The sequence below is a fragment of the Colius striatus genome, chromosome 1 (assembly GCF_028858725.1).
Source record: "Colius striatus isolate bColStr4 chromosome 1, bColStr4.1.hap1, whole genome shotgun sequence".
Classification (NCBI taxonomy): Eukaryota; Metazoa; Chordata; class Aves; order Coliiformes; family Coliidae; genus Colius; species Colius striatus.
This window is the reverse complement of record NC_084759.1, coordinates 124563911-124586489: the sequence shown is the minus strand read 5'-3', so window position 1 is coordinate 124586489 and position 22579 is coordinate 124563911. Positions and strand designations below refer to the sequence as shown.

At 53.3% G+C, this 22579-nt stretch overlaps 2 protein-coding genes across 3 annotated transcripts; both read right to left on the bottom strand.

Annotated features, from left to right (window-relative positions):
• Window positions 1-5568: 5568 nt before the first annotated feature.
• On the bottom strand, window positions 5569-15418 carry ENO2 (enolase 2). 2 transcript variants are annotated; one of them, XM_061988775.1, is made up of 12 exons: window positions 15314-15418; window positions 12261-12352; window positions 11603-11698; window positions 11254-11312; window positions 10172-10241; window positions 9862-9995; window positions 8633-8855; window positions 7996-8193; window positions 7669-7870; window positions 7359-7467; window positions 7162-7220; window positions 5569-6827 (listed from the first exon to the last, which is right to left on the bottom strand). In XM_061988775.1, the coding sequence occupies exons 2-12, from the start codon at window positions 12343-12345 to the stop codon at window positions 6758-6760; spliced, it is 1305 nt and encodes a 434-aa protein (XP_061844759.1). In that variant the 5' UTR covers window positions 12346-12352; window positions 15314-15418; the 3' UTR covers window positions 5569-6757. The 2 variants fall into 2 exon arrangements, with proteins under 2 accessions (XP_061844759.1, XP_061844760.1); XM_061988776.1 differs by lacking the exon at window positions 11254-11312.
• Window positions 15419-15931: 513 nt separating this feature from the next.
• Window positions 15932-21549, bottom strand: LRRC23 (leucine rich repeat containing 23). The gene is made up of 7 exons (XM_010197737.2): window positions 21442-21549; window positions 21257-21369; window positions 20001-20254; window positions 19774-19904; window positions 16699-16835; window positions 16294-16516; window positions 15932-16014 (listed from the first exon to the last, which is right to left on the bottom strand). The coding sequence occupies exons 1-7, from the start codon at window positions 21547-21549 to the stop codon at window positions 15976-15978; spliced, it is 1005 nt and encodes a 334-aa protein (XP_010196039.2). The 3' UTR covers window positions 15932-15975.
• Window positions 21550-22579: the final 1030 nt, after the last annotated feature.

Sequence of the window (22579 nt, the reverse complement as noted above, 5' to 3'; positions counted from 1 at the left end):
GTGCCGTTTGATCCACACACTCTTCTGAGGGATGCTGCCGTTTGGGGACCTCCCTATTTATCCTGGATGCAGTGTAGCTCTGGGTGCCTCTTGTTCCGGAGCCAACCCTGTTGGCACACAGCACTCCATTGCACAACATAATCATGCCTCATGTCTCCAGCCCTTGTTCATTCTTTCATCCACCCTTCTCCCCAACCTACCTCTTTGTCTTGACCCTTGCCAAGAGCCTCCACCCTCTCAGCAGTGATCCTGGGGTGCTATTGTTCCTGAGGACTTTCTGGTTTCTACACGTGGAGTGGTGGGTTGAAAAAGCCACGGCTAAACTTTGCGAAAATGCCTGCTGATTTTGGGCTGTCAGTCCAAAGCATTTTGTAAGATTGCTTTGCAGAGGTGCTACGTTGAAGAGAACACCCTGTTGAACCCAAGCGCAGAGGTAAACACTGTCTGCTGTACAAAGTGTCTCACCAAGCCAGCAAGAAAGAATATTAATAGTTCTGTTGAGGTAGTAACATTTGCAGTGGCCATGGCTGTTCCCAACTCTTACCTTAGGAGATGACAGCCTTGCATTCTGAGTCCATTAATGAGTGTGACCCTTAGAGAACACAGTGATGATTCATGAAGGAGGAAAAGCTTGTCAAAAATCCCTGTTTTCTGGATGCTAAACAAAATATCCAGATCCCTAAGGTTTGTGCTTTGGCGAAAAGCCTCCGTGAAAGCTACAGTGGTTGATGTTGCTTCAGCCTCCAGGGTCTTCTAGGTCAGTACACATGACATTAAGTTTATTTAACCATAAAGCCAAGACCTGAAAGATTTTCATGTCATCATTTCCCATAACCAGCTCAGCTGCTTGAGTTCAAATACTTGACTTAAACATTAAATTCACTATCAAAACTATAGCGCCATTATTTCTGTAAGAGAAGAACGAGACACCACAATGCCTTATGAGAGTCTTACTAGGTTTAGTGTTTTTTTTGAAGAAGCCAGCCAAAGGTGACCTGGGCTGCAGCCCTAGTTTATGAAGGCATCAGGTGTGATTCACATGAGAAGCAGGACCAGGATAATGACTTGCATTTGTGCAGTCTGGACTTCTGAGGGCTTACTTGTGGACAAAAAGCAGCATCTCCACTAATGGCCAAGGTTTTTGGCCAGAGAGGTGAAAAATGATGAGTGATTGACGACAAGTACAGCTGGTCAGGACCTTTTCTGGGTCTATGGCTGGCTGAGCACAAGCTGTGGAGGATGTGACCAGGAGCAGGCTTCTAAGACTGTCAGTGAGGTCAACACAGGTGCTGTCAGCCTTCCCAAAGGTGATAAACCATTTCCCCTTCTCTGCTTAGAAATCTTCGTGCCCACGTTGCTTTTAAGTAAAGCCATACTGTGTTCTGATTCGAGGCAGTCATCATCAGTGGGAAACAGAGAAGAGAAACACAAGTGGTTGTGTGTGCTTGCATGGAGAGCCCAAGCGGACTGGCTGCAGAACACGGGAAATTTTCTCACCTTTGAAATCAACAGACTGAATGCCTCGGGCAAATCAAGAGCATCATTAACCGTACCTTTTCAGGATGGATGAATGGCTTGATAGTCTGTGAGCCAGCTAGGAGGCTTGGCAAGCAGATACCAAGCTTACTGAGGTGCAGTTGGTCCTCCGGTGGAGCAGGGAGATGGGACATCCTGTGTCTTGAGGTATCTTCATTCACATTTGCGACAGGGTAATTCTGACTAGATAAAGGGAAAAACCTGCTCCCTGTGGATAGTTCAGCACTGGCACGGGTGCTGATAGGGTCTGGGGAACGTTGCAGATGTTTGGGAACCACCTGACAAAAGCCGTGAGCAGCATGATCCAAGTCTGGGGCTAGCCCTACTGTGAGCAGGGGTTTGGAGTGGAGACCCACAGACATCCCTTCCTGTCTCAGTCTTCCTACAAAACTCCGATTCTAAAAAGTTTCTCTTTTGGCACACAGCACGTAGTGGTCTTGATGAAAAGGATAAGCAAGCAAGCCTTGTGGTATGTGCTAGGCCCGGGGAAAGTCTTTCTCTGAGCCAGAACCCAGCCAGGGCCACTCAGGGTGGTTTCTCCTGGTTTGCGCTCTCCGACTCAGACAAATACCTGCAAACTGGTGGTCACTGGTAAATGAAACACTGAGAAGGTTATAAACTTCCTTGTCCTAGCAATGGCTGTCCCTGTGGCCAAGATACCTCAGTGACAGGTAATGAAACAATGAGCTGCCTCAATTTGTCTTTTAATCAAGGTAATTTGGCGTAGCCTGTAGCTCAGGGAGCTGTTAATTGTGAAGGTTCAATCATGTGCCACTCTGGCAGCCTCTAGAAGCAAGGGGCAAGAAGCCTTACCCACCATCTCAGTTCAGTTGTCCACTGGGATGTGCCAGTGTGTTCTAGCTGCATGGCTGAGTTCTGAGGCACAGCAGAGTGTGCACTGTGACAGCTGAGAGCCCTAAGATTCAGAAAGTTATGGCACCTGCATCATTTACAGAGCTGTTTTATCTCCCCCTGTAGCACACAGTTACAGCTGTTTCTAGAGAGAGACATGCAGTGCTCCAGTAAGTTGATCTTTGCCCAGAGAGTGAGCTTCATGATGCCTTCCCGACAACCTGTCCATGCTGTCCACATTTAGCCTTCCAGCCAAACGGTCTACATTTGAGCAAGATGCCTGACACCTTATAGCAGCACCGAGATATTTGAATCTCTTGTCACATGTTCATCAGAAGAATGTCTCTGATAGACTCCCGTCTTAAAGATGTTTCCCAAGGTTGAACACCACCCCATTGTTATCAAGACAAAAATATACCACAGAAATTCAATGTTTCTTCATCATAAGGCTTCCCTGTGCACTCTACAACAACCCTAATCAGTGACCTCTCCACTCCAATATCCTTCATGGGCACATGCACCTATTTAGAAATGACAGAAGAATTCTACAGGCTTCAGGAAGGGGAATAATGTTAATTTATCCCTTTAAAATTGCTCTGAAAAGGTCATCTAAACAGAATATGATTCGAGAGTTAAAAGAAAATCAATCCAACAAATGTTACCCTCCACAGATATTGTCACATCTCCAGCCTATCTCTGTGCTGTTGCTCGTGCTCTGATTGAATGCATATTGTAGCACAGCAATCTGATGGAGACATCAGCTTATACAACAGGAGTCTACAGGGGACTAGCAGGAATAGCACAAAGTGTTTGGACATTTCTATCACAAAGAAAGTATAACCGAATCTCTGCCACGGAGGCAAAGGGAATGTGTCTTGCAGTGCCTGGAATAAGGATAAATATTTGCAGTGACCAAAGCAAACATAGCAGAGTTGTATATTCCTTATATACATTGTGCCATCAATGACAAAGTCTTTTGATTTAGAAGAGGCACCAAGGTGAGGCACTGCTACAGCGCAATGCATTCTCATCACTTCAGTGCGTTCACCCGTTCACTCTGACACAGGGACGTGGCAATACCTCACTGGCAGTAACTGCTCCTGAACAAATTCTAACCACGATGTAGGGATGCACATATCGGTTCCCTGCTGTTATAGCGTTGCTGCATTTAAACGGGCACAGAGACTACCTTCATTGTCTTCCTTAAACAACCCCCGCCCTCCCTCCAAAAAAGGGGCAGGGGGGAAGGGAAGATACTCTTGGGAACATGAAAGCTAAGAGACTATTTCCAAAAACCTGCCCTACTTGGTCAGCAATAGCCACACATTCGCAAATTCCCAGCTTCCAAGACAAAGGCGAACAACGGCAAGGGGCACGCAACTTGGAGACAGCGCCGGCTCCCCGCGCCTCACGCCCGCGCACGAAACGCACTTTCCTTCACAAAAAACCTCGCTGTCGTCCGCGAACGCTTTTGCGGGAGACGTGACAGCGGGGGGCGCCGCAGCGGACACTAAGCAGCCTCCCCACCGCACCCGCCGTGTCCCGCCGGCCGGGTCTGGTGTGGTGCCGCTGGGGCGGTGGGGGTGCCGGCCCGGCCCGGCCCGGCCCGGCCCGGCCCGGCTCGGTCCTTCGCGCCGGAGTCCGCCTTTGGACCCCAGGAAAATGGAGCGATCCCCGAGCAGCGCCCGGACTACAGCTCCCAGAAGGCTGCCGCGGCGGCCCTGCCCTCATGCCCGCGGCTGGCAGCCCGGCCCGGGGGCCACGGTGCCCTGCTGCCCGGCCCGAGTGGTCGCCCGCCCGCCCGGCCTCCTCGGCCCCGGGCTGCAGAGGCATCCGTGTCCTTTGTTACGGATCGATCCTCGGCGCGGCCAGCCGCATGCACCTTCGGGATTTGCACCGGTCGGTTCGCCCGGGGAGCAGGAGGCGTTGGGACTGGGAGCACTGGCGCTTGGGTGCGGACTTTGCGGTGGGAGAGTTTTACTCGGCAGCTACGCTGCTGTGCTTGAGGGGGAGACTTCAGGCAGAGCGTGGGCGAGAGATGGCCTGCAGCTAGGGCACAAGCTATTCATTACTACCCAGATTTGTTCAGTATTCACAGTGATCCCCTAGAAACCAATCCCGTCTCTACCCTTATATCCTCCCTCCCGCCCTCTTTTCTCTTCTGGGCATGTGTACCTTAGCCTTTGTCTTCCCTTCTTGAACTTACTTCATTTTCTATGCTATTTAGTAAAGAATCAGCAGTGGAATGCCAATATTTTTTTTTTAAGTGTGGTCTTTTTGTTTTAAATTCTGCATCAGACTACAGTTGAGGGAGGCCTGGGATTCGCTAGGAAACCTCCGGCTTTGCCCTTGTCCTTGCTCATCGTGGGAGACAAGGTGGCGTGGCTTAAGTGAGGGTCCGGAAAATATCAGTAGGGGAGTGGGGCAGGAGGTTGGCAGGACCTGGGTGTGCCCAGGGGTTACTGCCATGAACTGATCATGATAGACAAGGTGTTTTTATCATTTATTCTCCATCATAGTTTGGGTTGGATTTCTCACAAAAACACGTCCCAGACTCCAGCCTTTGTTGGCATCTGTCCAGCTGTCGGGCATGTGCTGGGGTTTGCTGGCACTCAGTCTGCCAGGGCACCGGCTGGAGGATGGGCTACTTTCCCCATGTACTTGCTATGCTGCCCCTGTGAAACAAGGTGGAATTGAGAGAGACTGATAACCCACCTACCCCTCCACTCACCGCTCTGCAAGCACCTTTTGTGGGAGGAGGATCTGCTTTTTCTCTTCCATAGGCTTCCATCAATTGGGTCTGCTGTTCTATGGCCCACGCTGAGGTCTTTACATTTATGGAGGGCACGATTACAACCCCTACACTGCAGATCTTCATGCAGTGTGGTTTGCTGCTGGGGACAATTCCCACCCTCCCGCCCGTCTTCCTGTCAGATTTCTCTATCTGGGTTGCCAACAGTGTGATTTGGCTGTGGGACAAAGCTGTGAAAGGAGGTGGGCTACCTGGACCTTTTCTTGGTCTTACCAGTCCCCTCTGCTTGTTTTGGTTACCTTTCTGTGTGAGCCTTTCCTGCTTCGACAGCAAAACATTCCCATTTCCGAAACACTAGTGTGTGGAGAGAAACACTGCTAAGCCAGGCAGCTCAGGTGTGAAATACATTTTAATTGAGTTTAGGGATCTGTAGTTTGTCTGTGGCTCAGCTGAGTGTGGGCTGTCCAGAAGGTGAAGCAGACACCATGTGCAGAGGACAGGCTGAAGGAGTGCAAGAAGGAAAGGAACAGAGAGAAAAAGGTCACAAGAAGCAAATGAGAGCATGGGTTTGTTTACGGATGTGTTTGAATACATTGCCCCACAGTACTATGTGCTGACCCTGAGACAGCACACACACACACACACACGCGTACACACGTGCACACCCAGTGAGGGATAGCAGTGCACTTCAACACTAAGCTGCTGGCAAGCACAGCCCAACACAGCACAGCACAGCACTCGGGGTGGGAGGAGGAGACACGGCTCCCACTGGGGCTCAGCACAAACACACGCCTGGGGCACGAGGACACCGTAGGCCAGTTACACTTACACCTACACACATGCACGAGAGCGAGCCACTGGCGACACTCCTCCGGGCACAGCTACAGGTGGCAACACTTGTCCAAACACACTAGGCAATGCACGCACGTCCACTGCGCATACTTTGGCGTACAAGGGAAACATACCAGGCAGCATGCTCCCACAGTCTGACACAGAGGGCAGCATGCTCCCGCGGTGTGACGCACTGGGCAGCGTGCTCCTGCAGCCTGACACACCAAGGAGCATGCTCCTGCAGTCTCATACCCCAAGCAGCATGCTCCTGCAGCGTGACACATGGGGCAGCATGCTCCCACAGTGTGATACACCAGGCAGCACGCTCCCACAGCCTGACACACCGGGCAGCATGCTCCTGCAGTTTGACACACTGGGCAGCATGCTCCCACAGTGTGACACACCAGGCAGCACGCTCCCGCAGCCTGACACACCGGGCAGCATGCTCCTGCAGTTTGACACACTGGGCAGCGTGCTCCTGCAGCCTGACACACGCACCAACAATGTGGCTAGGGTGTGGCCCTGCACAAAAACCACAACAGACGCACAATGCCGAGATCCATAAATGCTTATGACCCCAAAGCAAGGGACAGGATGTAGGCCTCTCTCTCATCCTTCACCTGGGTACATCTAACCAGGGATGCCTGAACTCGAGGTGGTCTGAGGTGAGAGGAAACTGGGTGGTGGAGGGGGGAGGAAGAGCAAAAAAGGGAGCAGTGAAGGGAAGGGGGCTTCAGAGTCTGTGAGGTGGGAAAGAGCAGGGTGGTTGTGCCCTGGGAACAACATTCAAAGAACACTTGGGTTGCGGAAGTTGTGTCCAGCAAAGCGTGCTTCATCGCCAAGCTCCTCCTCAATCCTGCAGGAGAGAGAAAGAGTCAGGCCCTTGTTGTGAAGGAGCATCAATGGCTCCATGGTGCTGGAGAGGCAGCGCATCGGCACGAAGTTCATGTGGGCCAGAGGAGCTCAGCTCCTGCCAGCTGCTATGCCCATAGGGCTGCATCCCCAAGCCAAGGAGGAGTAAAGGAATCTGCCCCAGAGATCTCCCTGGGATCCCACTGTCATCTCTGTGCTTTGTCTTCGTAACATTTCCCACACAAGCTCCATCTATCTTTGGGCTTTCAGCTTCTCCCACCCCAATTAATCACTCCCCCCAGCCTCTCTTCTACGTTCCCATCTCTGGAGCCCCTTACCTCATGAGCTGGTTGTATTTAGCCAGGCGTTCAGACCTGCAGGGAGCACCCGTCTTTATCTGTAAAGCATTTCCCAAAACAAACAATGTAATGCACAGTTATGACTCACAGCCAGTTTCCCATGGCAGGGCAGCAGATTCTGTCTTTGCATCCCTTTGCTTTCCTTCAGGCCTGTGTGTTGCCTGAGCCTCACCTACCTGCCCGGTGCACAGCCCAACAACCAGATCAGCAATGAAGGTGTCTTCAGTCTCCCCAGACCGGTGGCTCACCATCACACCCCAGCCATTCTCCTGGGCCAACTTGCAGCTGCAAGGAGTGAGAAATGCAGACAGTAGCTCCCACTCCTATATGGCCACCACCCACACAGGGTGAGATCCAGTCATCCTCTCCTTCCACCCTCAGCATCCTCAGCTCTGCTAGAGACAGAAGTCTATTCATCCAATGGATGGCATAACACTCATCACCAACCCTTTTGCAGGACGACAAAGGGCAGTGGTCCGGACTTACGCTTGAATGGCCTCCGTGACAGATCCAATCTGGTTGACTTTGAGCAGAAGGCAGTTGCAAGCCTTCTCTTCGACAGCTCGCTCGATGCGCTTGGGGTTTGTCACTGTCAGGTCATCTCCCACTATCTGAATCCCTACATTGGCTGTGAACTTGGACCAGGCCTCCCAGTCATCTTGGTCAAAGGGATCCTCAATGGAGACCACTTAAAGGACAACAGAAGTGACACGAGTCAAATCTGCCTCCCTTTCCACCCCAGAACCACAGAGGGGGTGCACCTGTTAAGTGCAACCCAGTGCTGACTCCCTACTGCTCAGCACAGCCACTCACCTGGATAATCACGTACGAAGCTTTGGTAGAGGTCACCCAGCTCATCTGCAGAAATGTAGCGGCTTGGGTCATCTGGGGACTTGAAGTCCAGGTCATACTTGCCATCACGGTAGAACTCGGAGGCTGCCACATCCATACCAATGACAATCTTGTCTGTGTAGCCTGCCTTGTCGATAGCTTCCTTGAGGAGCTCCAGAGCTGTGAGGAGGAGAGTTGCAGTCAGGAGAGACATCCCCTCATGGTGGGAACCTCCTCTAGGAGGTCCTGAGAGCCACTGAGAGTCTGAAGGTATGATAAGAGAGGTAGAAGGGAGCACAGAGCACAAGAGAAACACGCCAAAACTGCTGAGCAGTCCATGTGACAGGGATGAGGAGGAATTAAAATACAGTCCCACAGCTCAAGAGACAAGTTAGGAGAAAGCCTTGGAAAAGTGTGCACACATGTGAAAGGTTTGTATGGGGAGGCTGTGACAGATCAAGGCCACCCCAAGGAGAAGGAACTTGGAAACCATTCTGTAACACAAGAGGTCAACAACACTGAGGGATATTTTAAAGCAGTCTTTGGGGGATGCTGTGAGCTGGGTATAAGAAACCATAGCACTGCAGGCACGGGTAACCCACTTCTGCGGGGTTCTCACCTTCACTATTTTCCAGGATGTTGGGGGCAAAGCCTCCCTCGTCACCCACATTGGTAGCATCTTTGCCATACTTCTCCTTGATGACACTCTTGAGGTTATGATAGACCTCAGCCCCGATACGCATGGCATCGCGGAAGCTTTCAGCTCCCACAGGCAGGATCATAAACTCTTGCATGGCCAGTTTGTTGCCTGCGTGGGAACCTCCGTTGATGACGTTGAAAGCCTGGAAGAGTCCGGGAGAGAATCAGAGCCAAAGGAACTGTTCTCAGCTCTCTTGTGAGTCACCATGCCCATTGATGACACATCCCACAGGGTAAAATAACACATCATCTACAACACAGCAGACCAAAGGCACATAAGCCTGGGGTTTTCCTCGCAATAGTGGCTCAAAGCAAATGTTTGGAGATGGTTTCCCTCGTTTGCCTCTCAGAGATCTCCTGAGCTATATGTGTTTACCTGTGCTGTGTTTTATCTGTATGGGTTTATCAGCAATGTTACGTCAATGTTTCTTTCAGGACCTTTCTCCTTGACGATGAGAAAATTTTAGCATCCACAACAGCCTCTGTGAAGGAGCTTCACAGGGCAGCTACCTGTGGCATAAAGACCCATATGCCCTTGTTTTGATCTGTGCCCTAGTGGGTTCACATGATGCCCTCTGGTTCTTCTGCAAGAGTGAGATCCTTGGTCAACCCCCACCACAACCTCTCATATATTCACAGAATCATTACAGCTGGAAAAGACCTTTAAGATCATCAAGTGCAACCACTAACCTCACACTGCCAGGCCCATCACTAAACTAAACCACGTCCCTCAGCAACTCATCTATGTGCCTTTTGAATATCTCTAGGGATGGTGACTCCACCACCTCCCTGGGCAGCCCGTTCCAATGCTTAATAACCCTCTCGATGAAAAAGTTCTTCCTAATGACCAATCTAAACTTCCCCTGCTGCAACTTGAGTCCATTTCCTCATGTCCAATCATTCATTACTGGAGAGAAGAAATCGACCCCCACCTCACTACAACCTCCTCTCAGGTAGCTGTAGATCCTCCTCAGGCCCCTCTTTTCCAAAATGAAACCTGACAAATCTCAGGCCTTGGTTTGCCTCTGTGGTGAGTGTGGTGCACTCGGATGATGTTTCAGTCCTACATCCCTTCCTTTTCTACCTCCCTTTGAAGATTATTTTGAAATGAATTCCTGAAGGTGGATATCAAGGACGGAGGAGCCTTACTGGCACAGGAAGAATGAGGTCGGAGTTGCCGGCCAGGTCAGCGATGTGCCGGTACAGGGGAACATCCTTCTCTGCAGCTCCTGCCTTGCACACAGCCAGCGAAACTCCCAGGATGGCGTTGGCACCAAACTTGGCTGTGTGGGCAAAACCAAAGGGGAGTTAGGCTTCTCAGGCAGCAACCAGACACCCAGCAGGTGCCTTTGCCAGCTCAGCCTTGGGCTCAGCACAGCTCTGACAGTGACCTCCCACTCCAGCCCTGAAGCCTCCCACGCTCTCTACTTCCCAGGCTGAAAAAAGAGGAATGAATTACATTTGTTCTCTGTGCCATCCATCTCAAGCATCAGGTTGTCTATCTTCTCCTGATCCACAACAGAGAGGCCCTGCAAGAAACAAACAGCTCCTGAGAAAGGGAGTCTTAGAAGAGCTGTTAGCTCTGGTGTGTGAACAAGGAGGTGTTGATGGAGAAGCCTGGGGGGTACAGGGACCCTTTTAGCTCGTGGGGGAACATATACACACAAAGCTCTGGAAACTAGTGCCTGTTATTTAGTCAAGTTAGGTAACCGTGATGATGTCGCTGCAGTGCAGTGTAGATGTACCCACACTGGAGAGTACATCAGCTGCAGCCCAGGCAAGGCCACGCATTGCTGGGGACATGAGACTCTCTTGGGGATTGACCCAGCCTTTTGGCAGCTTCCAGGGAGCTTTGCAGTGCTGTGGCCACACAGAAGCTAGGCAGGACAACAGTGCATGCTCAACCCCAAGCAAGCGAATGCAGATGGGATGGAGCTGTCCCTGGGAGCGAGGTGAAGAACAGGATCAGGCCCAACACAAGGCAGCCCTCCATCAGGCCAGATATTTTTCAGAGGTGGAGAGAGAGCTGGGCTCACAGCCAGACTCTGCCATGGGCTGCACGGGGTGTCACATGTGCCTTCAACTCAGCTCTCCTCAAAGCAGGCTCCGGGTCTTTAGGTGTAAACAACCTCTGCAAGGGTGCTGGGGGACTCCCAGGCCTTGCACGGCACAGTCATCGTGCATCACACCATGAGTGCCGAGGACAAAGGGGTGTGAGGCCACTGACACATGGATGAGGTTCAGGGCTTGAGGGGGAACACGTCTAAAAGAGAGAGGCTGCTCTACAGGAAGCATAGAGGAGACTACTTAGGTGATGCAGATGCTGTGGTGGACCAGGTAGCGTCAAATTCTTTCCATCCAGGGAAAAGATGGCTGTGGACACATACAGGCATGGAGGGCAGGGGGGGTGTGCCCAGGTTCACAGAGAGCATCGCTATGTCTGTTAACCCAGTGAGATGAAGAGAGGCAGAAACAGAGACTGAGGTACAGAGGAGGACCAGAGTAAGCATTGGACAAGGGAGAACAAAGAGAAATCCTTACAGAGCCCACGAGAGCTGGGGCGACAGTGCTGTTGATATGATCCACGGCCTGCAGGACCCCTAAAGAACGGAATAGACAGAGAAAGAGAGAAAGAGAGGGAATAAGGCAAAGAGGAGAGCGAAAAGAGGGAGGGAGAGGTCTAATAGAGAGATTGAGAGAGGGGGACTGTGAGGGAAGATCAAGGCTTGATCTTTCACTTTACGCTAGGTCTGTGCCTCTGTGGCCTCCCTGAGGGCAGTGGGACACATCCACATCATGCCAATGGATGGGCAGTATCCTCTGGTGGAGCCCCACGCACTGGCAGCCCTGGGATGGGACAGGACGAGGTACGGAGCAGGCGTCTCCTCACCTTTTCCAAGGAAACGTGACTTGTCATTGTCTCGCAGCTCCAGCGCTTCGTAGATACCAGTGGATGCGCCGCTGGGCACCGCTGCTCGAAACATGCCTGAGAAACAGCAAAACACAGGTGTGGGGTGAGCAGCGGGTGAAAAGGAGGGAAAACTCTTGTGCATCTGTGTCTGTCCTACTGCTTGCATGGGAAAAGATGTGGCAACTGCTTGTGCGAATGGATGGCCTCACTTGCTGGCTGCTCCTGGCTGCTCGTCTCAGAGATGGAGCACCTCTCAGAGGTGGGGCACCAGGGCGGCAGAAATAAATGCACCTGGATCTCAGGCACCCAGAGTTCCACACTGATCCCAGAACTACAGATGATGGGTGGAAGTCTGTTTCCTCAGCTCTCCTGCTGGTTCCAGAGGCAGCCTGACCTACAGCTGCTAGCAGATTCCTCCCCCTCAGACTAGGGCTGGGCTTCTGCTTCAGTGAAGAAGGGAGAGACTGGTCAGATGCCCGCTCTGGCCCCTCATCCCCAATGCACCTACCTCTGGGCCCAGCACAGATGCAGCTTTTCCAGGGGAGACACATGTGCATGTACATGCTTGCACAGAGATCTCGGGGACAAAACTTCCATGGGCAGGACTTCCCCTCCATCTCTGTCCTCACCCACGTACCTTTGTGTGTGTACAGGTCCACCTCAACGGTGGGGTTCCCACGAGAGTCCAGGATCTCGCGGGCATGGATCCTCTCCACTGCCATGCTGGGTCTGTGGGAAGAGGGGACAGGATGTGTTCAGCTCTGAGAGGTCCCAGGATGTGGTGCTCACCCTTCTAATGTCTAGAAAAGACACTGACAGAGAAAAGGGAGCTCAAAGAAGAGTGACCTTAGGAGCTGGAGACAAAGCCAGTGGCTCAAGGCAAGTCAGAAATAACTATTAAAACCTGTATCACGGGAATCTACCCACATTTTTTTCCAGGAACTGGTTATGTATCTGAATTCATTCTGTCCCTCTGCTGCAGATGACAAACCGGGAGGGAGCTCTCTCTCCCTCTCTTCCTGTGCCACAGCTGAGCACTTCCCCTTCTCAGGGCTCGTGATAAGAGCCCGGATGGCAGAGACTGGGAGGGTGCCACGGGCAGCACAAAGGGAGGGATCAGCTGGCGCCCAGCCCCAGTGTCAAGGACGGGCCACCAGCTCCCAGCATCTCCCTCGCCCTGCGGGGAGAGGAGGTCAGGAGAGGAGGATGGCTGGGTCAGGGGTGAGGTGTCGAGTGGCTGCTGTGCCTGTGCACTGCACGGGGGGAGCCCTCTGAGCCTGGTGGCTGTCTGGGGCAGGGACAGGTAGTGAGGAGGGCTGCCATGGCAGAGGAGATGCCCCGATCTGGCTCTTGCAGACTCCCAGCCGTGTCTCCCCTGGCAGCTGCCTCAGCACAGCATGAAACAGGCCAGAAGCTCAAGGAGCCATTTTGCTGAAGGCTGATGTGGCTCGGATGTGGGAGAGAGGGCTCAGAGAGGTGATGTGTCCCTGCCTAAATTGAAGGGCTGGGCCCAGCTCCCGATCCTCTGCTCCATTCTTGAGACAGGAAAGCAGATGAGACCAGGAGGCAGCCCCACTGGATGAGGGAGGGGATGAAAACTGATGTTTTGGGGTGCCCAGTTAAGCCTGAGATGGAAAACAGGTTGGTGGGTGAGAATGACTATTTGAAAGACCTTTTTTTTGCTGAAATTTGCTCCCCAGGGCACCCAAAACAACTAATTTCCCCCATCCCACCTTCTTATTCTCCCAGCCATGGGGCTGTGCAGTTCTGGGGAGCTGCATCCCCCCGGAGAGGGAGAAGCAGCGAGCTGCGTGTCACCCCATGCCTCCAGCCCCGATGCCCCCAGCCCTGACAGGTTTTTCCTCTCCCAGCTCTCACAGATAATTCACTGCACCCTGAGCAGGGCTGGACCCATGCAAAGCTCGGCACAGAGGCCCCAGCCAGCACCACGCTGTGGTGTGTGCCAGTGTGCAGAAGAGGTACGGTCGATGCGGGGGCTGAGCAGGGGGTGGAGGGATGTGCAAGGAGGGGTGTGCTGCAAACAGCACATCACAGCCCTGAGGGGGGCTGAGCAGCAAGCTGGGGGAAGCTGGAGATGGGTCTTGACCTCATTGCCTTGGGTGGGTGGAAATCAGATGGGCGTGAGGAAATGGCGCTGCTCTGAAGTTCAGCAAGAGCTTCCCACACCAGGAAGGTTTAGTCAGCAGCGGCAGCGCACTCTGGAGCCAGTGCAGGGCCCTCCGCCATGTCCATCTGGGCTGGGATCCCCCATCAGCCGCTTTGGCAGCGCTCCTCACGCCATCTGGCACACGCCATGGGAACTTCCTCCAGAGCTGTGCCCGTGCAGCTGCAAGCTTCCTTTGCAGCAGTGCCCTGGCCATGCCCCACAGCCTCCATGGGAAAGAGACTCCATTAAAATGCTCTTTGACTGCAAGGCCGGTGCCAGATGCAGTGCCTCTCTGCTTACGTGGTTGCGTTGCCCACGGTCACATCTACCTGCTCACATCCGCTTGCCCCTGACGGGGCCAGCTCCGAGGAAGCCAAATGACAAGCCCAAATCCAGCCTTGCGTGCTCACTTGATCTCTTCTTCCCTCTAGTCCTTTAAACCCCTTTCTCCACTTGTGCTGCTGCTGCCCCGTGTCCCCCCGTGTCTGCCCTCCCTTAAACGGCGCACAAAACCACCCTGAAATCCCTGGTATCAGCTGCGCTGTCCTGAAAGGAGGTCAGCAGCGGATCAGCCGGGATGAAGGACTGGGATGGAGTCATAGCCAGGAGCTTGTAGACCACGGTGAGGACAAGAGAAGCCGGCTGGAGGCTGGGCAGGGCACCCCGGGAGATGACACTGCTGCAGTGCCTTCCTGTGGGCACTGCTCCGTGGCATCTGTCACGCAGGCCAGCGTAGAGAGGACCTTTCTTCCCCTGCCACTGCCACCAGCTCCGTGTGCCGCCGCGACTCCCCCGGGCTGGGCACTGCTCCCAGGAAGCCCGCACTGCTGCAGTGTCGTGGCTGATGCAGCTACTGCTCGCTTGACTGTCACCTCCTCTCCCTGCTGCCACCCCCTTCCCCCCCCCCCCCGTGTGGTGTGGGGATGTGCAGATAAGAAAACATCCCCTCTCCTCCCTCCCTCCCTCCATCCCTCCCTCCCTCCCTCTCCTCCCGCCTCCCTGAGCGGCTGTGTTTGTTGTCAACACCTTGGGAGACCGGGAGGCTGCTCTGCTCTGAGGCTGGGTCCTTTCCCCAGCAGCGCCCGAACTGAGCTTTGCCTCCTCTCCGCCACTCCTCCCCCAGCCCCCCGCTCCCCCAGGTAAAGCTGTGTCCCGCAGCACCTCCCGGCAATGCCCCTGGGGGCCACCGCCTCTCCTCGCGGGTTGCCCCCCTCCCGCAGTTCCCCGGGTTCACAATGATGCTTGCTCGGGATGGTGGGGGGGGGGGGGGGGGGGTTGGTAGGTAGAGAAGGAGGGAGTATCTGAAATTAAAATATGAAAGAAGAGTGAGAAGGGTTGGGGGGTGCGGAGAAAGAGGTGGGAGGAGCAGGGGGAGGAAGTGAGGGGAGTTGAGTTGTTAATGCAGCTCACCGCGGTCCTTCTCCGCAGGGACCCCGAAGTGCGTGTGGGGTTTGGAGGGCACGGAGCGGGGAGCAGAAGCACGCAGGCGGCGAGGGGGCTGCTGGCCGTGGGGACGCACTTACCTTCCTAGGGCGGGGGCGAGCGAGAGACAGAGAAAGTGAGGGTGAAAAAGGCGAGAGGACGGAGCTAAGGAGTGATGCAGGACCTCAAGGGGAGATGCTGTGTCCTCTAAGCCGACGGCGGCGGCGGCAGGATGGAGCCGCCCCTGATAGGGCCGGGACAGCAGCATGTGACCCGGAGCTGCGATGAGTCAGGGTTTAGCAAAGCTTCGCAAACAGCACGTAGGGGATGGAGAGAGAGAGACAGACAGACAGACAGACAGACCGACCAGAGAGAGACAGACGAGGGGGACAGCGCCAGGGAATACGAGTGGGTACGCAGGGTAAACAGTTCCAGTCACTACAGGCTCATTAATTGTTTTTATTCAAATCAGAAAATCTTGTATGATTTTTTGGGGAGCCATAAATTGAACCACAGAACCTCCCCTTTTCCCTCTGGGGCCTCCTCAGCATAGGGCATCTGAGTGCAGTGACTGGAAAAACACTGCTGCAGTACCCGAGGGCAGCTGCCAGGACCAGGGTGGGTAGCCCTCCTCTTTTTGCCAGGGGCAAAACAAGGTGAAGGTAGCTCTGGTACCCACAGCTCTCACTTTCCCAGCTGCACATGTAGGGGAATGCACCTCCAAACCTTGACTGGCTCTGACAATAGGTATTAAGGCCAGGAGTCACTCAGTCACATCACCCTGGAGAAATCCTTCTGTTTCCTGAAGAATGCAGGAGGGAGAATTTTAATTATTCCACGCCTGACTTCTTTTACTCTTTCATGGCCCAGCTCTACTGGTGAAGTCAGGACTAGCAGCAGGGTTGCAGTGCTGGTCCTCACACTCAGCCTGTGAAGCCTCTGTTTCAGGCCCCTCTGGCCTTGGGACTGACCTCCCTCAGCCTTCTCCTTAAATAATCAAGAGGGGAGAGGCTCGACCGGAATATTTGATCCCCTCTCTTCACTACCTTCTCTCCCTCACCCCCAACAGTGCTGTTCTCACCTTTTCTTTCTCCTGCCTTTTCTGACGGATGGTGTTTGCCTCCACCCGCTGGTCCTGCTCAAAGGGCTCCTTGTCGAGGCTCAGCAGATGTGGCAGCAGCACCAGCACCTCCAGCCGGTAATCGGGTTCCTCACAGCACGGATTGTCCAGCAGCACCAGTACCTGCAGCATGGGGAGCACCTGCAGCTTTTCCACCTCTTGAAGACTACTGATCCCATTGTTCCTGGAGAAGAAGATGCAGAGAGATCAGGGGAAAGAGACACAGCTGAGTGCTGAACACCAAGTTGAGGATGGTAAAGATCAACCCAACCCCACCAAGTCTTCAGCTTCCAAAGAAACCAGAAAATCCTAAAGATCCCCGGAAGAAGAGGTCTCTGGTCCCAGGACAGAGCAGGGAGGACCCACCGTAGATTGAGGTACTGTAGGCACTTCATGCTACTACAGAATCCATCCAGAGTCTCAAGCTGGTTGTCACGCAGGTGCAGAGTTGCCAGCTGCTCCAGCCCCTCAAGGCCTTCCAGGCTCCGAATGGTGTTCTGGGCCTGAGCACCAGGGAGGTGGGAAGAGAGGAGGGAAAAGGGGACACACAGGAGAGGAAATAGCAGTTATTTCTGATCTTTAAAGCTCATTCTACCCTTCAGACCCCCAACTGCTCATAACATGGCCTTCTCTGAAGCTAGATCAGGTTGCTCAGAGGCTTGGCCAAATGGGTTCTAAGCATTCAGAATTGAGGACCAAAAGTTTGCTGACAAAATGTTTCCTGCAGTATCACTTGTTGACCGAGACAACCTCCCCAAAAATGAATACTCCATTGCCAGTACAGCCCCTGCTTCCATGGCAACGCTGAGTCTGAGTCCCCGAGGCCTCAGAGGGCAGCAGCCTGGAGAGGAAAGCATGGACCTGAGCCTGAAACAAGTATATTTAGAGGATGAACAACCAGCCCCTTTCAGTCACATAATCCATGCACCCCAGGGGTCTTCTGGTGCCAACTGCTTCTCTTATGGGAGAAATCCACTCCCAAGGACCCTCCTCTTCAGCTCCTCTTGGAGCATAAGCAGGCTGCATGTTCTCAAAAGAGGTTGCAGGGGAGTGGGGTTGTTGGCTGGGTGGATTTTAAGCTTTTCCAGGTATAATTGCTGTTATTCATACATGGGTGCACTGTTTCACAATAAATCTGACAACCATGGGGCAGGAAGAATGTGCCCCGTCAGCTCAAAACCCAACGTCATCCACTTCACTGTGACGTGAGTTACAAGGCGGAGAAGTAGGAAGCTCTGAACTGCAGCCATCGTTCTACAGCAGGGTTTGGGCCGGGAAGGCCCTTTGGGCTCTCATGCCCAAGGCCAGGCTCAGCACAGGGCACATGCCAGCAGCAAGGCGCCAGGCTGCCCACCCACCCGGCAGCCCAGGCTGGGACGTCCGTGGCAATTGCGGCCTCCCTGCCACGTGCCTTGCCTGGAGCTGACCTCAGGGCTTTGCTGGCCACTGCAGCTCAGGGCTGCAGGCTCTGAGGTGGAGGCACCTGAGCGGGAAATGGGGCAGAGGTGCCGCTGCGCTCTCTGCTCCTTGTTGGTGCCCAGGCAGCGACGTGGCTGATGCCCGACACTAACAAAAGGGGCACGGGCTGAACTGGTGTGGTTAGGAGAGCAATTTAGGACAAAGTCACTCAGGAAAAGGAGGACTCTAATGGAGCCTGGACAAAGGGGAGTCTGAACCAGCTGGGCCAAATAAAGAGGGTAACACAAGGACCAAAAGAGGAAAGTCAGAGCTTTAGTGATGATTGCGTCAAGAGGTTTCCCAGTTGGGAAGGGCTACGTTGAGTACGTTGTACCTCAGTAGGAAACTAGGAGCTGGTGTGGGAAGCAGGGTGGGGGGCTCACAGGCTGCTAGGTTGCCAAGTGAGGAGTAACCTCCCATCACTTGCTTTCTTCTATTACTTCAGTGTGAATAGTTTTAATGGCTCTGCCCTGTAAGTACTAAGAGGACAATGCAGAATGGATTTTTTCCAGGGCTGTTCTTTTCTTTTTTCCCCCTAAATTAAATAAGATCCAGTATGACACCTTTCACTAAATGATCACATCATCGCCAGCTCCTGACATTGACATGACGCCACCATTTCTTATGGAAAGCTACTAACAATGTATTGCCCATGATTCCCTCTCCTCTTCTTGCATAGCTGGCCTTGCTCTAGCAGCCTTTGTCACCGCTGCTGCAACAGCCTTACTGACGGCTTTCATCCTCAAACGAGTACAAGTGCCCACACAGTAGGCAGCCAGCTCATAGTCTTCCTGCTGAAATTCACCTGCAGCTATGTCATACATCAACCAAACTTGGTTCAGTTCCTTCAGCTTTAACCCTTTGCTTTAGAACCGTCAACCGTCGGCTACATCTTTATACAGAAAGTAGAACACTACTGGGAGAAACTCTCTTTCAAAATGATTTAGTAGTTCCCTGAAAAACGAGTCAGTTGTTCTAGTATTAACAACCACGTCTTGCCGTTCACTCGCTTTGTGTGCGTGGCTCATAAATTCCCAGTCTTGCCATGAACCTTCTTTAAATACAGGTGCTGTGTTTGCATCCCTCCAATTATTCACTAAAGTGACTGGTATTACTTCTAGTGCCTTATCCACTTCGTCCCTTCTTCCAGTACCTCTAGTCTTAAAGATCTCACTTTTCTACCAGAAAATTGCAGGCATTCTCAGCAATCGATCTCCTCAGTGTCTTCTGCCCAGGAGCCTTGATGAAAAGAAACCACATAGCTTTTCAAAGCCTTTATCACCTTTAATTGCTTTTCAAGAGGCAGTGACTCAGGACATCTAGCTAGTCTTTGCAAGCTGTAGTACTGTGTGATGCATAGAACTGGGCCATACGTATTTTCTTCACTTGCATCTCCAGGAGTGAATGTTCCCTGAAGCCATTGTTTGTGGCGTTAGGGAACTGCTTCTCCTGTCTTAGTTTCGCTGTGATGTTCAATCGTTTCCTTTTTTTTGGCAGATGAAGGCGTGAGTCATATAACTGGTATTTTTAAGTCAGTCTTTGATTAGGCCCATCAGAGAGGAGAAAGAGGAATCACCTCCCTGTCACCCATAGCAAACCTGTTGAGTTCAGGGGTCCTCGAACACACCAGATGCAGACTTGCCTAATGCTGCCTGAAGGGAGGCTGTGGGAGGGAACAACCTGATGCACCAAAGGGCTGCCCACTCCTCCGCTCTTTGCAGTGGTCAGTGCCTACTCCCTTGGCACTCTCTGGGCAGACAGTGTAGAAGGAGCTACCTCAGAGAAGTGATCACGTCTCTTTAGCTCTCTGAAATCTGTTCCTCTTTAGCCCTCTAAAATGTGTTCCTCTCTAAGAAGATTGATTGGGCTCACACAAAAACTATGCTGCCTTGAAGGAGAAAGCATCTCCCTTCCTCCTGTGGACCAGACGTACCAGGCTCTGCAGCAGCTCTGTCCCGCTCCCCAGGCTGGCTGATCTCTTACCAGATAGAGGCTCTTGAGCTTGGGAAGATTGAGCCCTGCTGTGCTCTCTAGTTTGTTTCCTCGCAGTTCCAGGATCTCCAGGCTAAACAATTGGCCATGACTCAGGCCCAGCGCTGTCTGGATTTTATTTCCTGAGTGCCAGAGGAGGAAGACACAATGAGAAAGTTAATCCCACCCTGAGGGAGTGTCCTTTGTCCACAAGAGCAAAGACAGGAGGTTTGTACCACCTTTCAGGTTGAGGTTGGCTAAGCGAGGATGGGTAATGCCCTCTATATCTTTGATGCGGTTGTGAGCAAAGCTGATGATCTGGAGGTAGGGCAGCTCCTGCATGCAGGCACTAGGGAGCAGATTCCTATCCACCTTCAGCCAGAGCAGGTGAGTTAGGTTGCTCAGTGGAGACAAATCTTGCAGCTTGTTTTCTGACAAATCCACATACCGCAGGTGAATGAAGCATTCAAGGAGGCTGATGTCTGTCAAGTTCCTGTGGGAGGGAGGATGGGAATAAAACATCTCTTATGTTTCCCCCTGCTATCAGCTTTCGGTTTGCTCCAGGCCAGTACTAGAAGGAGGAGGGCATCCTCCTCTCCCATTTCCCTGCTGTCCTAGGAAGACTTGCCACAGAGAAGGAGGAAGAAAGGCAGGCACTAAGGACAGGCTGAATAGTCTGTAAACAGGGCCTAATGCGAAGGAGTATCCCTGTTTTCCCGGCACAGGGAGTACGTCTCCCCATTGAACCATAGCTGCCAGGAGAGGGCAGAATCAGAGCAGAAAAGAAGGTGAATTTGGTGGATTGGTGTGTTGAGATAGTAATGGTAATACCAAGGACTGTGCAGAAGGACGTCCCTGGTGGGAAAAAGCCAGATGAGATACCTATGAGGCCGGTGAAAGGCACAGTCTCACTGAGGCCCGTTAGGTCGAGGGTTGTTTTGGTGTACTGATGGGACTGAGGCTCCAAACCATCCCCAGACTACTGTGGCACTGCACTTATAAGTACATACATTAAAGCTTATCGACTTACAGGAAAGATAGAATCATACAATCATAGAATGGTAGGGGTTGGAAGGGACCTTTAGAGATCATCTAGGCCAACCGCCCTGCAGAAGCAGGTTCACCTAGATCAGGTCACATGGGAACATGTCCAGGTGGGTCTTGAAGACCTCCAAGGAAGGAGACTCCACACCCTCCCTGGGCAGCCTGAACAGTAGAATAGTTTTTTCTTATGTTTAAATAGAACTTTTTGTGTTCCAGCTTCAGCCCATTACCCCTTGTCCTGTTGCTAGATACAACAGAAAAAAAGGGACGTCCCAACCTCCTGACACTCATGGATATTTCTCAAAGTGACAGTGGGGCGGTCACACTGTTCAGGTCCCCCTAGGAGAACACAGGCAGTCGTCAGTGGCTTTACGGTGCAGATGCTCTGTGGCTACGCAGATGCGTGGGGAGGAGGAGAGGCCTTCTCCAGGGGCAGGTGTCGCACACTCACTTGCATTTGCCTTCAAATTTCACATAGGCATGGGCCAGGCCATTGCCGGTCTTGCAGAGGAGTGAGAGGCCCTCCTTCAGGTCCTGCTCTGTCAGGGGACGTGGGGCAAGTGCCTGCAAGAGGAGAGGGTACAATGGCAGCGCTGGCCTGACCGCGGCCAGGGGGCCATGAGGCTCCTCCCTCACCTCTTCTTCCTCCTCTTGCTCTGACGGTGCCGCCTCCTCGTCCTCCTCCAACTCCTCGTCCTCCTCCCGAGAGCCGTTCTGCTCCCCGTCCTGCTCCTCGCCGTCCATCCTCGCAGGCCGCGCGGCTCGCCCGCCGCGGCAGCTCCCTCAGGCCCGGCGGCGCCCCGCTGCCATGGCAACCGGGGCGGGGGGGGGGGGGGGGGAGAGGCGGGGCGCGGCGGCGCTGCCATAGTGATGGCGCCGGGGCGGGAGCGGGGCCTGGGCTGCAGCCGGCGAGCCTCGCTCGCCCTCGGGGCAGCGCGGGGCCGGCTCTGCATTCGGCAGCGCTGCCCGCGGCTCGGCGCCTTCCGGCGCCTTCAAACGGGGCGGCTACGAGACCTCAAATCTTGTCAGCTCGGAGTAGCCCGCCTCCCCCATCCCTTCTCGTACTTCACAGACACTCGGTGTTCTGGTTAGCGCATCTGTCCATCCGTTGGTTCCGCGGCCATCCAAGCTCCCCGTGGTTTCTTATTTTCTGTCATCCTGCCGATAACACTCGTCCCAGCTGACCGCTGGCTCTTGTTCACTGCTCTGGCTGCGATGGCTTGTTATGGTTTGGTTTTGAATTCCAGGTGGAAAGCTCAGAGCATGTCTCACCTTCACCAGAAGCACTTTGTGATCCTCCTCTGCCTTCCCAAGTGCTTGTGGCCCTTCCCGGCTGGGTGGCATCTGCCATTCTCAGAAGTGTATCCAGAGAACCGAAGGATTGTTCCTGTGGGAAGGTCATCCTGCCCACCCCCCAGCTCAAAGCAGGGCTGGGGTGCCCACGGTGGTTGTAACTCAGGTGGTGAATATCTCTGAGGAAAGACGTTCCTGCTGGTAGATGTTTCATTTACATGCTGAACAGAATGAGGGAGCTTCATGAAACCTTCCATGATACAGTCTTTCGGATATCAGGAAGGAACTATTTGGGGTACAGTGTCCCAAGCCACTGCAGGGGATGCTGCTTCAGCCCTGAGGGCTGAGGCTGCTGGTGCCCAGCAGATGCCATCGGTGCCTGGCTGGCTTTGACATCCATGGGCAAGCAGCTGGTTGTGGCCTGCCAGCTGCTGAGCAAAGGTGAGTATTTACAAGCCAGCACCACTGCTCAGAGCTGACA